The sequence below is a fragment of the Pyxicephalus adspersus genome, chromosome 8 (assembly GCF_032062135.1).
Source record: "Pyxicephalus adspersus chromosome 8, UCB_Pads_2.0, whole genome shotgun sequence".
NCBI lineage: Eukaryota > Metazoa > Chordata > Amphibia > Anura > Pyxicephalidae > Pyxicephalus > Pyxicephalus adspersus.
In genome coordinates this window covers 51,111,374-51,123,872 of record NC_092865.1, presented here as the reverse complement: position 1 = coordinate 51,123,872, position 12,499 = coordinate 51,111,374, and the positions used below count along the sequence as shown (strand labels likewise).

The window sequence follows — 12,499 nt, the reverse complement described above, 5'->3', positions numbered from 1 at the left end:
AAGGGCAGAGATGGATTGCCGGTAAGAGTTTTACAATCTGATTTTTATTGATACCTACAGTTTGAAAACCTTCAGGTAGGGTGAGAACTTCCCTTCATCGTATGACAGCACTCGTGCTTGTTGAACAGCCCCATATAAGTGAGTAGGGAGTATTCAGTTATTTAAGTTCTGGCTGGGGGGACACAATGCTCCCCTTTTTTCCAGGAGCATAATGGAGTAAATTGAAGTTTGTTGTTTTGACCTGCATGTGCAAAGCATAGGTATAATTGAAATGCAAATTTAAATAGATTGTTTCTCTACCTCTCCCAAATTATTCAACCTCAATTATACACCAGCTGAAATTTGTAGTTCTAGTCAAGCTTTCAGGGGGAATGTTGGCTCTGGAAACAAACAGACTGGAAGGAGCCGTTGTTTGGTGGCTTATAGGAAGGAGAGCACTTGGGTTAGTTGTGCAGAATGTGGTCATCTCCATTTGTAGACCAGAAAGTAAATGAAGCCTAAGACCCCTAATAACTAGAAGCTGATATCTTTATACATTTCCAAAGTAAACTTTAATTAAAATTAATTGAAAACTTTTACATGTGCTTACAAATATGTTTTATGTGTATTGCACTAAATTTATGGCGTTCTTTTTCTAGGGAGTTCCCGGAGAGAGAGGGTTGGCAGGGCCTGAAGGAAAGCCGGTATGTGATGTCACAAATATGTACTCAATATTCACTTAAATTGGTTTTCCAGCACTCATATTCACTAGCATATGAATATCTGAATTTTTTTTCTTCTTTCATTTTTATATTTTCTAAAATCCATTTTAATAGAAAAGGAATATATTTCTAAAGACCCGTTTAGGTAACATTGACCAAGATCAGAAAGGCTTTTACCACAACCAATCCATGCATGTGCCCATTTTAAATAGTGAAATATAAATCATTACCCTTGCCACAAAACCCAGGTTAGAATGTTTGCTAAAAATACACATTGATATTATACTTCCCTCCTCCAAGTTTTCTGCTTGTAGGCTCTTCCTTTATATTTCACCAAGAGGTGACTCCAAAACTTGTATTAGGAATGTTGTAGGTACCCCACCACATACAGGCTACTGCATCAGACTCTCTATGTCCAAACAAATTATTAAAATATTTTACCTAACACAATTTCTACTTTGCATATCTAAATTTTTTAATAAATGGTCACACTTAGTGTTAAGGATCTGTTCACTGTCTGGAAGGACCTACTTGCTGTTGTGTTAACCAGATTCCACCTGCAGTTTCCCAATTATTGGGCAGCCCATAGAACTCCTGATCGACTCTTCAGCTTCGGTGGTTGCAACATTTGTGGAGAAATCAAAGACACATTAACTTCATATTTTTATTTTGTATTGTCTCCCATACAGGAGGATGTAGAACACTGTGCACCTTGTACATCTTGCTGTATTTTACATACTCTGGAATGCTGCACTCTGCACACTGTGTTGTATGTCACAAACAATTGCCCCCTTAACACAGTTCTACACAGAACATAACATGAACTTCTTCACTTTGTACATTGTGTTGTACGTTACACACTCACACAAACAACTGTACCCTTCACACAATTCAGCACAGGACATAACCTGAACCATTTTACTTTGTATCTTGTGTTGTACGTTACACACTCCAAACAGCTGCACCCTTTACAAAGTTCTGCCCAAGACATAACCTTAATGCACCTCACATACCGCAGATCATTTTGTGCATAACTTGAAGACCACCACTGCAGTCTGTCCGCTTCGTGAAACTCTACCTATCCTAAAGTTCTGCACTTTATATGCTGCACTATGCGTTACATTTCCAAGGTTACAAAATGAACAAATCATCTGTGACTTGTTTGATTCCTTCCTGTTCTGTGTCCATTCTATTCATTATAGGGCGAGAAGGGCAAAAGCGGGCTTCCTGGCCCAGCTGTAAGTAAACCCTCACCCTCTTGCCCTTAGTTGGGCCCCTTTCATTTGAGTCGGTTGTTGGAGCCCTCATGCTGGCTTTGTGCGTGTTGCCTGGCTGGTACATTTGGTCTGTCCCATTGCACGGCCACTTTTAGACATTGACTCGGGCTGTGGTTAACGCATCCTTCCTTCTACTAATGATTCAGCTTAAATTAAATATATCCGCAGGGCATGCCAGGCTTCCCAGGAGTTCTTGGACGACCGGTAGGTGCTCAGTTTGCATGTGGCATGTTTGTTTGACATTGTGAGAACTTCAAAAACACAAATTTGTTACAGAAAGATCCAACTTTGCTTTACAGAATCTGTGATTATTCCTAAATAAAAATTACCAATTTTAAGAACTTTTCTTCTTTTTATTGCTCCTTAGAAATTGTAAACAATATCTGCTATACCTGCCCATGAAGAACCAAAAATTGTATGCATTGCATACAGGTTAAAAAAGATTAATTAGGACACAGATATCACTATCCAATCCCTGCGGAAGGACTTCTTACTGAAGACTCTATTTGTACTTCATAAAAGAGCATAGGTGTGCAACTAGTAATATGAACTGGAGGTTCAAGTTGAGGTGCCAGGAAGATCAGTCTCTATATTTAGGAAAGGCTCCCCAGTATGCTAGGCCCAGACCATGCATGGGGTCTTGACTTTTGCCCAAATTGAGAATAGACCCCCCAAAATCTAAATGACACCCATGTAATCAAACCGTTGAAATGCCAGAGCTCTTGTGTCCTATAAACGCCTGGCTTTTGACAGACAAATGGGGAGAGGACAGGGCCTAATGTAAAACTTGACAGATATTCAGGCCACATGTACAGCCTAGGACTAGAAACCAAAGAGGCTCCAAATGAGCCTCAGTTTAAAGTTTAGCACATTTTATTATCAGGATGTGCAATTCTGCACTGCTGTTTCCTTATTAACACTTTGAACCAGATCAGGTTCTCCTAAATATAAACATTTTTCAAGTTAAGCTAAATGTCTTGTTCTGGAAATTGCATGTGGCAGATCACTGTATGGCAAAGTTGGAGTCTCATAAGGTGCAATTCATTTTAAGCTATTGTAGAAGGATATCAGAAAAACAAAGAGGATTTTTCCAGGTTCTGTAAATAATTGTCATAATATATTCCCATTATTATTATATTATACACATTAATATTATACAATATCCACATGTATAGTTATAGCACACATGTAACCAGAGTAATTTCCATATATATATATTATATGTTTGATGACAGCAAATCCTGCCAAGTTAAAAAACATATTTAAAATTTTCTGTATTCATTCTGTAATGCAAAGAGTGTAAGGGAGACATTAGGGGTCTAATGATGAATCATAGGGGTCCATGATGTCTCCATAAAGATGACCCATTATATGCACAATCAAGCTTGCCTACACAATGAAAGCAATACATAAAATGTTCCACTCCAAGAAAATACACCATAATGTCATTTATCATTTATGATTTTTATCAGACTGATCTCCTATCATTGGCTCTTTTATTCAACCTGTTCTACAGCAGTAAACAGTTTAATTCTACAACATCACATATACTGTACTACCTACAGGTCAAACTTTTAATGGACCTGGAAAAACCTCTGTAAGGAAACCTGCCATGAAAACAACATAACGGCAGTAGAAAAATGCTCGCTGTGTGGCTGTTATGTTGCCTGTATAAATCTGTCATGGCAAGTTTACATAATTAGAAACATGCATTTTGATACTAACCCTTTACTGACCGTCTGCGGTGCATGTGGTATGTATTTTGTCAGGGCATAAGTGCATTACCAGCCCTGGAAAATTGCACGTAAATATACGGCTGATTTATATATATATATATATATATATATATATATATATAACTAGGGATATGTGCTGGAGCCTCTGGACTAGGACTAAAATGAATTGCACCTTAAAAATACAGGAATCCATTTACATTTATCTTGGTTTTATGATCACTGTACAAAGAATCACAGTTGATGTATAATTGTTACAATGTGCCACTGTGAAAAAAATATATATATGGCTGTATCGTATCAAATTGTATTGTAAGCAAAAGTGGAATAAAGTATAACTAAAGGCAATTTAGATTTCAATTGGTGAATAATTAAAACCTTTTGTCCCTCTTAGGCTGCATACATACGTTCAATTATTGTCACTGGAAACAATTTTTCATGGTTTCCAGTGACAAAGGATTGACAGCATTGTTCTGTTCTATGGAGAGGGGAGTGGGTGTAAAAAGCGAGAAAGTGGCACCTCGCTGTGCTCACCTCCCTTCACTTTTTTTGTGGTTGCTCATTATTGGTTGCACATGCATCCTTCAGGACAGATCCATGAATGACATTGGGCGACCTCTGTACATATTTCTGATTCTCTCCCAAGATGAGCCCAACTGTTTATAAGAGATAAAATCTTTCCATACAAACACTTGTTACCATGCCAAGTGTTAGAGATGGGTTTAATGTATTAATGCCTGTTAAGTCTAGAGGACAGAGAGGGAAATAAGAACTCCAAGATAAGATAAAAAAGAAGTTTTTCACAAAACAAAACAAAAACCAAAAATAGATTTAAAAAGGGGGTTTTAACCCTTCCCAACCCTATCCAAATGTTTTGGCTTTGGATATACTTTGGAAATAGTGGTAAATGTTGGGTTAGGAAGTTAGGATCCACTCTTTTTATACACAAATTAAATATTTGTTATGCCAGCCCTAAAATAGTGTAATCAATAGAGTAGAAAGACAGAGAAAGAGGGCTTTTTTGGCATATACGTGACCTTTATCTAGAACAAAAGATTGTAAGTGAACAGCTACTTAATTAACTAAACAAAGTAACATTTGGCCAGCTCGTCACTTTACTGCTAATGTATCATAAAAACTGAAGCATCTTTAAATAGTACAAATATATCCAGTAAGTATACTTTAAAAGATATACTTTTCGATATACTTCAAGTAGTGCAGGGAGACAAGTGCAAAGTGTAGTAACCCATAGTAAAAAACACAAATGCTGCAGTCAGACCAATTCATGATTTCCAAATGATAAATTTATGAATGCAAAGGCAATGGCACAATCCAACATTTTTGCAAGAAAGCTTCCTTATTAACATATCATAGAGAAAATAGGAAACAGGTAGCAAGAACACATTTCATACAAAAGTGAGAATAATCATCACTATGATCTGGCAAACTTTGGCATGAAATGCATTAGGTATTACATTGAATGAATTCTGAACAGTTTTTTAAACTATGTATTTCATTTTTTGCAATCTTGTACTGTATCAGCCTCCCAGGGAAGCATTGACTAAGACGGGATTGTCTTAAAGCAACCTGTTAGATTGAAACTAAGGAGTAAATGTGCGACTGGCTGCCATGGGACAGTACAGACAGAGCAAGTCCTTCCTTTGAACTTAAAATTTGTTAAAACTGTAAATTTGACATATATACTGCAGTAAGGGAATCCTCTTCTGCATATTCCTTGATATGTCTGGGTGGCTATGTTCTCTGCTTAACAAATACCTATCACAGATTTGTGATTACAATGATTATACTGTATCCTAATTGTGTGTCCTGTGTTTTCAGGGTACCCCAGGGGAGCCAGGTCAGCAAGGATCTCCGGTTAGTATTTTCTATATTTTCACTCTATATATATATATGTAAATATTTGATATGAATTTAAAAGGTAATCATGAATATTTTGTAATCTTGCTTTGTTTTTTACAGGGTCCTGCAGGACCTGTTGGACCAAAAGTAAGTAAAGGCATGGACAGATAAAATAAAAAAACAAATTATCAGTTAATATAATAAATGTTAGAAAGGGTTAACTATACATATAAAGCAATTTCCAGAAGGGTCGCTGTATGGGATAGTGTATGTTTAGGATTAGATTATTAGATAATGTTCTAGTGGCAAAGAGTAAACAAGTCATTAGTCAATCAGAATTGATTGGCAGCTCTATTTTTCTATGACTTTTGGGAATAGTCCTTGGAAGAAAATGATGGTAAGGTTAAGGACAGTAGCTCCTCTCCCATTGTACAAAATTAAAATACAATTTATAGTAATTTATCCAGAAACTAACGCGTTTCGGGGGTTCAGTAGATTCTCTTCTTCAGGGCTAAAACATACACAACAGTAATACACAATTAAAACCTAAACTATGACTGCTTTGGAATTACTGTCTTACTTTTTTGTAGGATTCTTTATTAAGATTTGTTTTTCTTAAATATAGAAAAAAACTAAACTATCATTTAAAAAAGTGATGTAACAACTTTAAAAGCCAGTGACAGTTCAATTTCCTAAAAATCAATTTATTTAAAATTATTATATAAGTAATAAAATATTCATTTTTTAAGGCTTTGATATTCTACAATGAAATACCTATATTCACTTCTTTTTATGAATGAATTAATGCATTGTGTTTACAGGGCAGTGCAGGAGAGCCTGGTCCCAGTGTGCGGGTGAGTTGTACAGACATCATTATTGTTTCTGTTGTATACAATGGCTATAAACAAATGGAGTTTTTATTTATGCCAATAATTTATTTATCTACACCAGACTTTTTTACTGCAGAGGAACCTTGGAAATAAATGTCAGGCATCAAGGGAACCCATGCTCAAAGCAGTTCATCTAGGGTCAATAGGGAAAATGCCCCTTATGTTGGTTATCTGATTGCCACTTTCTTCTGCAAACCGGTTCAAACCGGTTCACTTTCTTCTGCAAAGAAAGGTATCATGGCCCCAGAATTAACTTGATACCCCAACTGATGTGACTTGGGGACCATTGGGGGTTCCTGTTGGCTTCGGAGGATCTTGGGCCTTTGTGCAGCTGCACACTTTGCACCTCCCTATGTCTACCCCTGGAGATTGTACTTGATGGACATTTAGCTATAGATAATTAATAAGAAGAATAAGAATAACAAATTTGCATTTACGTTGCATTAGAAAATGACTTCTTAGCATTGTGTAATTTGTCTAGCTGTATCAATTTTTAATAAACTTTTATTAAAATATATATCCTAGATTTACCAGTTAGTAAGCATTACAGAAAAATAAATCTTTTAAATCTTACCTCTTGCCCATGTGTGTTAATACAGTTTTGTTTTACAGGGATTGCCAGGCCCACAAGGGGTTGCTGGACCTCCGGGACCTCCTGGTCCTCTTGGACCACCGGTGAGAATAAATACGCACCAATAAACATTTATTTCAGTTGTATTTATTGGCAAAGTTCAGATTTAAAATTAATAATTAAATTTTATTTCCAGGGCCCACAAGGTCCTCCAGGAGTTGCTGGACTAGTGGTACGTTACAGGGCAATTTCCTTTAAAGATCTGCCATTACTATGTTTGTATGGTGAGGAATCAACTTTCTTTTAAATATATCTAAAAAAAGTAACTTGTGTGTGTTTGTTTTACAGGGAGAATCAGGAAAGAATGGGCAGCCTGGAAGGGATGGGTTACCAGGAAAGGATGGCGAACCTGGACTTCCTGGAAAGATGGTATGGTTTCTTCCAAAGTTTCTAAAATTGTATTATATCCGGTTTGACAATAGAGAAGTCGGATCTATCTTAGATTTGAGTTGGCTGACAAGGCTCAATCAGATGGGTCAATCTTCTGCATCCAAATTTGCCTAATATTTGTGCATTTGATGCTATAGATAATCCATTAGGACTCAGGAAACTACATTGTCTGTCAATGGATACAGCCAATGGGCATAATTATAACAAATGATAGGTAGAGCTAACCACTGGAGTCTTTGAGATACTGTATATAAGAATTCAGCGTATGAATCAACTTACCACCAATTGGAGTGTTTTGGGGTTGGACTGAAATTCAACTAAACTAAATTGAATGGAAGAAAATTTTTGTGAGATTTACATTATATTTAACCATTTTCCTCCACTGAAAGTTGACTCAGTATTCTATTACCTGTTTGCCCTACTTTGGCAAAGAAGAAGTAGGAAGGTTCAATCTTGCAATATCTATTCTATTTGAAACTCAGCTTTGCTGCTTTAGGTGAACAGAAACTGATGTCTTAAAAGCCCAGGAATAATCCAAATCTACAATGTCATGGACTTACTCTATATTAAAGCTATATTTCCTATCTAATTCTGCTGTTTTTGCCTTCTAGGGTATCCCTGGTCCTCCTGGTCTTGTAGGAGCCAAAGGTGAGACAGGAGAAGCTGGAGTCCCGGGAGAGGTAAGCCATGAACTGGTTAACACATATTTCCAAATGTTCTTCCAAGTAGGTGAACAAAAATCATACAATAGCAAAATATAATGAACACCGACTTTACTATCAGCCTAGGTGTTCCAAACATTGTGCCAGCCGCTTGTTTATTAACTGCACACCTAGACAAAGGTGGACCACTCATCAGCTTAAAAAATCTTACATTTTATAAGCATCCCAAAGAAATGGTGATTGTTAATTGCCTTTAGTTACATTGAAAAATAACTTTGTCTGTATTTCAATTTCAGTTTGTTGTTGGAGCTCCTGGGCCTAAAGGAGAGAAGGTAAAAAACACATAAAGCTGTTTTTTGGGTAATTACCTGAATAAACACACTAAATATGTATGTATATATCTTCTATGATAACTTTTAATTGTGTTCAGCCACTGACATTTCTACTCTCAGATTAAAATGCAGTATTTAGGGAGGAAGGTAATATAAAAAAGACTTACTGTGCTTTGTCGCTTTTGGTGCTGTGGAGCAATTTACATAAAAACACTTAAATCCTAGTCTATCCAGTTCAATTTCCATTTTCCACTCTCCTGGAAACAATTAAAAGCTCTACTTCCTCTGTTTCCCTCCCTAAGTAATATCTCAGCAGCTCAGATCTCCCTGATTCCCAATTGAGCAATAACTAAGCAGCTCAGCTCCCCATACTCCTCCATTTAACAATGACATAGTAGCTCACCTTACCGTGTCCCCCTTCCCAGCAGTTACTCAGCAGCTCAGCCCTCTCTGCTTTCCTTCCCAGCATTCAGTCTGCAGCCTTCCAACCTTATATATATAAGTTAACATAAGCAGAAGCACTTAGAAGCAAAAGGGGGGCGCTCAGCAGGGTGAACTTTTAAGGAATGTATCTGAGAATTTTGAATTCCATATCACTCTGCCTTCAATAAATTACTGTCCTGCTTAAGTTGTGAATGACATTTTGTATCCTTGAATAATATATATAATTTATATAAAATGTAAATAATATATATAATATAAATATATATATATAAATATATATACATATGTATTAAATTAATATTATTATATTATCAGGGAGCTCCAGGTGACCAGGCTGACAGATTGCCAGGGGAACGGGTAAGTTATTGTTTTTTGCTAAAAGCATTTCATTACTTTGACATTTTTAAGGTGTCACAATCACATATTACTTGTATGGCTACCCTATGAACATATTAATGTCCATAGGGTAGCCATACAAGTAATGCCATAGACAAAAACTCTAATCTCTTAAATCTATGGCAACAATAAACTCTATAAACTCTAGAAGAAACATTTTAACACCTGGGAAATTTGGAGTGATTGTAGAAACTCTCAAAATACTCCTAAAATTCTCTTAAAGGAATTGGAGTCTCTACAAGGCATTTATGTACTAACTGAATATTGTCTGTTCATAAATTATTAGATTGTTCCATTGTTTGTATCTGTCTGTCATTTGCAACTCCTATTTAATGTACAGCACAACGTAATATGCTGGCGCTATATAATTACTGTTTAATTATAATAAATACAGTTTATACTGACTCCAACCATCCAATCAGCAACCATCAAAGAAATCCTGTTTTTAAAGCAAAAGCAAAGTGAACTAACACTAAGCATTCACTAAGCTTAGCACATTATCCCTTACACAGTGATAATTCACCTTGGTAAAAGAACAGCCTAAACCCCTTCAGTAAATCACCCCCTTCCTATGTCTCTATGTCTCTATGGACTTGAATTATTAAAGCTCTCCAAGGCTGGAGAGAATACACTTTCAGAAACAGGATTCAAAACATTGGCTAGCAAATAGCAAATGACTTTGAAGAAATGCATTACAGATTTTCTGGATTACCAAGCTTCACTGATGAAAGTGTATTCTCTCCAGCCTTGGAGAGCTTTAGTAAATCAGACCCTCGAACATCCAATGGGTCCACTAAATTTCAGCCAACCGATTTGGCGAAACCATTGTAGGATCGAGGAAATCATTATGATCCCTGGCACATTCATTCTTGCACCCCCCGGGAATCCTCCTGTTTGCGATCCCCGGCACTAGAGGTTAATTAATCTTTAGTGCCTGGGGATCGCAGTGGAACTGCAGATGAACTCTCAATGGAGAAACTCTATTTAATCTTGTTAAGTGAATTTACACCAGCTATTCTCGCTTACAATTTTGGTAAGCGAGAACGGGCGAATTTGTTGTGAGATCGAATTTTTTAAAAAACTCGCTCGCTCATCTTTTTCTTCTTGAGCTTGCAGATGCTTTTGATGAGTTTTGTATTTTTATATTACTTTTTTTTTACATATATATTATTTTTGTTGTCTATGTTGCCCCACTACTTGTATGTAAGCATATTGTCTTGTATTATAGGGTGAAAAGGGAGACAGAGGCCTTCCTGGTGCAAGAGGAGAGAAGGTAAGCAGTAAACCCAACTCTAGGGAGAAAGACTAATTTGAAAGATATGTAAGGATATTGACATACAACTCTAGTTACAAAATACGAATAGGAAAGCTTTTATTCTGGAAAATGGAACCTATGTAAGGATTTATTGCTGTATGTGACGCTAATCTAAGAGAAAATGTATTGGCTTCCAACCCACTTGGCCACGGTGTGTGAATGTGCATGTGCACAAAGTTGCAGTAGGGGCATCATAAGGTCATTTCCTTAAGTAAGCAGGGTGTGGTGTGATTTTTTTTTTAATTTCCTTAATGAACCTTTGAAGATCATGTTAATTCTACTGTACAAATGACTCTCATGCACCCTTTACTCCTTTGTCATTAGGGGGACCCAGGAAAAAAAGGAGATTCCGGGGAAGCCGGTGAAGAAGTAAGTCAAATTTATTTTCGATAGTGCAAAGTTCTGGACCAAGTCCTTAATTTAATACTCATGCTTTATTTACAGGGGGCCAGAGGACCTCCTGGACCAAAAGGTGATAAAGTAAGTTCTAGATTTCTGCCATAGGGCCAGGTGTGGGATTTGCTGCTTTACACATTCTTAAACAGGATGATAATTGCTTAACTTTCAGGGTGCAATTGGAATTGGGTTGGCTGGCCCAGCAGGACAAATGGGACCACAAGGGTTGAAGGTATGTAATAAGTTTTAGAATGATCTATTTATACCATTTTTCTACACCAACTTTCTGAGCAAGGCAATTTTCTGTTAAGACAACACTTGCCTAACTTTTACATGCACTATAGTTTGTGTTTCTTTATTACCTATAGCATGGTTATGGTCTCTATGAGCTTTGGACTAATGAGATCACATTTTAGGGTGATGTTGGACTTCCGGGACCTCCTGGACCTCCTGGTACGCAGGGTACAGCAGGAAACCCTGGTCCTCCAGGTCAGAGAGGAGAACCTGGACAGATGGGGCCACTTGGAGCACCTGGGGAAAGAGTAAGAATTACACATTGTAGCTGGTACAATAAATGAAAATATGCATTTTTTTGCAGTCTCATTTATGTCTTCTCATTAGGGTTTGATTGGCTTTCCTGGAAGAGAAGGAAATCCAGGTGTGCACGGACCAGCAGGCGCAACCGGTCAACCAGTAAGAACTTGTCATCTACAGCCAAATTGTAGATTTTAATGTTTATTAACTGGACCCTTCAGCTGTAACTAACATTAATATTTTATTCAAGGGCACCCCAGGACCTCCAGGAATAAAGGGGGATAAGGTAAAACTATTCTTCTACATGCATGCAACTATGCTTTTGAAACCCTAAATAAAACTCAATATAGTCCCTGACAATATTTTATTTCTCAACTCAATACCTTAACTAGTCTAAGAGGGGTAATTGTGGTTGTCAATGTTTAGGCACAGAATTATGGCCCGGGCTCCTCAATGCAAAGATATCATGAGGTTCCTGATCTCTATCCGTCTGGAAACTCCTTTCTGCCCATTTTGTAGGCCCTGTTAACAACCTGTCACTAGGGCCTAGACTAGAAAAAGCCCCATCTGCCTGCCATTTGACTATCCAATGGGAACACCGCAGTGGCCCTTTAGGGTACCCTTGTTGTAGATGGCAAGGGCATCCAAAAGTTATCCATCTCCAAAATTATCCATGACCCTCTTCATCGGCAAATCACCATACTCCATATAGACTACATGGGTGTAGCCTACAGGACATTTTACGAATATTCATACAACTTGTATTTTTCTGTATTTTTTTGCAACAGGGTGAACAAGGAATTGGCCTGGTAGGACCAAGAGGAGAGAGAGGCGATCCAGGACCCAGAGTAGGCATCTCTTTTTATCATATTGGTTGAGTTTACATATTATAGAGACCCCATAATTAGTTTGATTGTACTGGTTTTAATTTAAAGCCG

The 12,499-nt window shown here is 37.2% G+C and overlaps 1 protein-coding gene across 1 annotated transcript in view; it reads left to right on the top strand.

Moving 5' to 3' along the window:
• Nucleotides 1-12,499, top strand: part of COL7A1 (collagen type VII alpha 1 chain) — a gene marked incomplete in the record, with an annotated part of 99,157 nt that overhangs the window by 76,957 nt on the left and 9,701 nt on the right. The window contains 20 exon segments of the mRNA XM_072421206.1: nt 1-21; nt 639-683; nt 2,147-2,182; nt 5,551-5,586; nt 5,692-5,718; nt 6,393-6,425; nt 7,074-7,136; nt 7,229-7,264; nt 7,381-7,461; nt 8,094-8,162; nt 8,441-8,476; nt 9,236-9,277; nt 10,545-10,589; nt 10,956-11,000; nt 11,076-11,111; nt 11,200-11,259; nt 11,444-11,569; nt 11,649-11,720; nt 11,812-11,847; nt 12,239-12,409. Of these exon segments, the coding sequence (XP_072277307.1) occupies nt 1-21; nt 639-683; nt 2,147-2,182; nt 5,551-5,586; nt 5,692-5,718; nt 6,393-6,425; nt 7,074-7,136; nt 7,229-7,264; nt 7,381-7,461; nt 8,094-8,162; nt 8,441-8,476; nt 9,236-9,277; nt 10,545-10,589; nt 10,956-11,000; nt 11,076-11,111; nt 11,200-11,259; nt 11,444-11,569; nt 11,649-11,720; nt 11,812-11,847; nt 12,239-12,409 (1,116 nt within the window).